At 58.1% G+C, this 4,133-nt stretch overlaps 2 protein-coding genes across 2 annotated transcripts; one reads left to right on the top strand and one right to left on the bottom strand.

Moving 5' to 3' along the window:
* Positions 1-384: 384 nt before the first annotated feature.
* GNI_081670 (putative membrane skeletal protein) lies at positions 385-1,402 on the bottom strand (the record flags this gene model as incomplete). Its single annotated transcript, XM_011135731.1, has 2 exons — positions 385-435; positions 473-1,402. The coding sequence occupies 2 exons, from the start codon at positions 1,400-1,402 to the stop codon at positions 385-387; spliced, it is 981 nt and encodes a 326-aa protein (XP_011134033.1).
* A 780-nt stretch (positions 1,403-2,182) lies between these two features.
* GNI_081660 (hypothetical protein) lies at positions 2,183-3,442 on the top strand (the record flags this gene model as incomplete). Its single annotated transcript, XM_011135730.1, has 1 exon — positions 2,183-3,442. The coding sequence occupies one exon, from the start codon at positions 2,183-2,185 to the stop codon at positions 3,440-3,442; it is 1,260 nt and encodes a 419-aa protein (XP_011134032.1).
* Positions 3,443-4,133: the final 691 nt, after the last annotated feature.

Raw genomic sequence — 4,133 nt, 5'->3', positions numbered from 1 at the left:
AGCCCCCGAGGCCACCGGAGCCCCCGAGGCCACCGGAGCCCCCGAGGCCACCGGAGCCTCGGAGGCCGTCGGAACCCCCGAGGCCGAGATCTTGTGAGGCCTGGTTGTGTTGGTCTAGGTCCTTTTTGAAGTGGTGGATACGTGACCAGGGATGGAGGAATGTGTTCTCTGGTCTGGGTCCGATCTGTTTTTGTTGCTCTTCGGAGATTAGAACGGCTGAGCAGTCCGGATCTAGAATATTTCCGAGCGCTACAGCATGAGCATTCATGAACTCGGGAGTGTAAAGTCCATGTGTGAGGTTGGTAGGTGTTTGCATCCATTTGTTTTGGAGGAATGCAATCATGAGTGGGTGGTGAGGTTCCATCGGAATGGGTCCGAGGTCGGTCAACCCTTCCTGGCTTTCTTGGCCTTCGCCTTCCGCGTCCGTGTCGCAGTCTAAACAAGCCTCCCAGTCGGTGGCCTTGAGCGGTACCTTCATGTCTTCGGGCACGTGCATTCCTCTCGGGTATTTACCGCCGTGGGCGGCGCGGAAAGCGTCGAGTTGGTCTGCAGCGAGGCGCATCCACATGGCGTGGTAGTCGGCCTGTGAGAGGTCTTGCGCATCGATCGGGTCGACCTGGATGTCCTTTTCCTGGACACGGATGTGCACGTCCACAGGTACCGGCTTCATCTGGTCCTTGACAATGAGCACGGGCTTTTCTCGGACGCACGGCACGTCGTAGGAGTTCTCGTTGAAACTGAGTTTCGGAGTCACGTGGCGCCGCACGGGAACGGGCACGAAGTGGTCGCGGAAACGGATCATGGGCACGTCGATGCTGATGCATAGTGGCTTCGGCACCATGAAGGGTACGGGGATGTCGATGGTCACCGGTGCGGGAGCGTCGGGCGGTTGGAACTTGCGCTGTTTGGGCAAGACTACGCCCTCGAGACTCTCATCATCCTCGTCAGGCATACCCGGACTCGCAGCCGGACTCAGGTTCATGTTCGGCGTGTCGGGGATATAACGAATCACGCGTTCCACGTTGTCCTCCGTGTCTACGTAGCGCACGATCTCACGGACTTCGGGCACTTCCTGCACACGTTCCTTCCATACAATCCGAGGCACCGGCACTTCGATCTCACGCTCCTGCACCGTAATGCGTGGTACAAACGTCGTGGTCACGCCCCGCTCCACAGGCGTCTCTACGTACTCGTCCACAATGCGGCGGTGCACCACCGGCGTCTTGCGGTCGTGGTACACCACTTTCTCCGTCGGAATGGCACGCACGATCGTTTGCTCGCGGAACTGAGGCTCGATCTCCTCAATCTGCCGTGTCACCGGTACGCCTTGGACCCGCTCCGTCACATGCACATCCCGCGGCACCGCCACAAACTCCTGCTCCGAAGCCTGACGCGTCCCCATCGGGTGCATTGCTTCTGGGTGGACCTGTTCCCCAACTTGGATCCGTCTCCGGATGCGTTTGCGTGACTCGGACACCACCGAACCTGGACTGCCCGGCACGCCATCCGGGGTCGCGTTCAGTCGCGCGCTGCCAAACATACTCGGCGTCGCTGCCGCAGGGACCGGTGTCTGCGACTGTCCAGCCGGGGTCGGGACCGGGGTCGCAGTCGGAGTCGGAGCCGGAGCCGGCGTCTGGATGCCTGGGCCGACGAAGCCTTGGCCCGCACCCAGGTTATGTCCTTCGTGCAGCAACCCCACCTCGGGCTGGCCCACTCGGGATTGCACCTGCGTCGTCTGCGGACGGTCCAGTCCGAGCTGCGTCTCGGTCACACTTGTCGCGGTGCCTTCGCCTCCGTTGTCCGGTCTTACGTCGTCATTTCGTCGGGCATCCTCGTCTTGTCGGGCATCGTCGTTTCTGTGGTCATTCATCTCATCACCTTGGTTCATGTTTCGCTACTAGAAGAAGAACAAAATGAACAACTCTTTGAGGCAAAGCTGTGGGGCGAAGCTGTGGGGCAAAGCTGCGTGAGGGGTGGGGGGAGCGCCAGGGGGGGATGAGCGCCAGGGTGGGGAGGAGCACCAGGGCCCTCCGTCGTAGACGGCCACAGGGTGCTGCGGCCCCAGGGACGTCCTCTCGCCCGCGCTGCGTGCGACCAACACGCTGGGAGGGGTCTCACCTTGCACTGCTGAATTACTGGATCGCGTGGTCAGACTGGGTGCATGTGCATGTAAGCGTGGCTGATGGATAGAAAGAGCGAGCCCGCATCATCCGGAATCCATTCCACTGCAGCAAAGAGCGCTCCCTTTGAGCCGGGACATGAACATGTGGATTTGGTCCAAGCTCCGGTCCATGATGAGTTCAAGCTTCCACCACGCGAAGACTCCCGTGAGGTGGTCGAGATGGACCCGAATGACCAGATTCATCGTAGCATCATCCCTCACCTACACGTTAAGGAGGTATTTCAGGAAGTGGAGCACGAAGTCCACAAGAAGAGGTATGTCAAGGAGCCGAGGGTTCAAGTACTCCATCGAAAGCTAGCGATTGAGAAGGAAGTGAAGCGGCACGAGAAGGTGGAGGTGCCTCAGTTGTGCGTGGTGGATAAGATTACTGAGAAGTACGTCGACTTGGAAAAAGAGAGGGTGATTCAGAAGCCTCAGTACGTCATTCAGGAACGTCTGGTACCGCTGCCGCGTCGCAAGTTCGAGGAGACGACGGTTCGAATCCCCAAGGAGGATTACGAGCAGATGGTCAACCAGAACCTGGACAACCTGGCTTTCCCGGGCAACGCATCGAACTTGCGGCCGGATGAGGGGTACTTCGACTACCAAACTGGTCAGTGGAGCGCGCACCCGGGAATGCCGGATCTTATTCCGGACGAGTTCAAGGACATCAGCGGTCTGATAACGTCCGATTCGCCTGGCTTTCTCAACATGGACCATCCCGAAGGGGTCCCGGCAAACGTGCGTTATGTGCCCCAGCCGGTCGAGATCCCGGTGGTGCATTACCGCCCGGTACCTGTGGAACGTCTGGTGGATCGCAACGTACCAGTGCCCGTGGAGCTCCGAGTCACACAAGAGTTCAATGTGCCCTCACTCTTCCCCGTTTGGAACGAATCACCGGTACCCATTCACGTTAACCGCTTCATTGAGAAACCGGTTCCCGCTGACTGCTTCGTCAATAGGGCCATGCTCTCTGCCTATATGGCTGCTACCAAGAACATCGACCGCGCCGCCACCGATCAGGCCGCCAAGGGACCAGGCATGTTCGACGGCTGCTGTAACAAACCACAAAATCCTATCCGTGTTAAAATGAGCGACGCAGAACGTATGGCCGCAAATCTCACCGAAGATGACGTCGACCACCTCAAGTCCTTCAATAGCAGAGGCTTCTCCATCGGAGGTCCCGGCTTCAACCGATCTGAAAGTCGAGCTTTCCTTGCCAACCAATTCACAATTCGACCAGATGAAGAAAGACCCGACGAAGAAAGACCAGGCCAATGAACCCCAGCATACGGGACTACAGTCTGGCAGTCAACGATTAATTTCTACGACTAACAGTCCGGACCGCGGCTAGGTCACAGATCCGCCTAGACATAGCAATCGGCACTAACTACACGCAATGCCTGTCAGTTGCCGATCCATCATGGCGGGATTATCGAGGTAGCGACTATCCTAGGTAGGGCGATGATTATTTCTCCTATCAAAACCGTCTTGTATATATCCCCAAAGTTACCTGGCTGTCTGCACCCTGTCGTCCTACATGCGACCTCATCATCACCATACCATTTCGGGCTCGTGGGAGATAGTCAACGGGTCTGGACGTAGTCCTCGTAATATGACGTCGTTCACGCAGTGCGTAGGGGGTCTCCCGTCGCGTGGCGTTACTCTTAACAGTATCGAAGTTGTACTGTTTCAGACGTGGGTATCAGGCGTGGGTAACGTCCGGCTGGGGCGCTGTACCCGCAGAGGTTTCCGCCGTTCGGCACGAAGTGGTGTTCCGTACCGGCAGGACTGGGTACCGGCAGGACTGGGTACCGGCAGGACTGGGTGCCGGCAGGACTGGGTGCCGGCAGGACTGGTTATCCCTTTACTACATGGTCGATAGAAACTAGTTTCCCGTTTTTGGAAGCTAGTGCTGCTTGCATGACAGCTTGAGGTCCTAATAGGCGTTCCATCGCATCGGCGTGCAGTT

The sequence above is a fragment of the Gregarina niphandrodes genome (assembly GCF_000223845.1).
Source record: "Gregarina niphandrodes unplaced genomic scaffold scaffold00015, whole genome shotgun sequence".
NCBI lineage: Eukaryota > Apicomplexa > Conoidasida > Eugregarinorida > Gregarinidae > Gregarina > Gregarina niphandrodes.
Note: the sequence above shows the minus strand (reverse complement) of the source record. Positions and strands in the feature narration are given on the sequence as shown.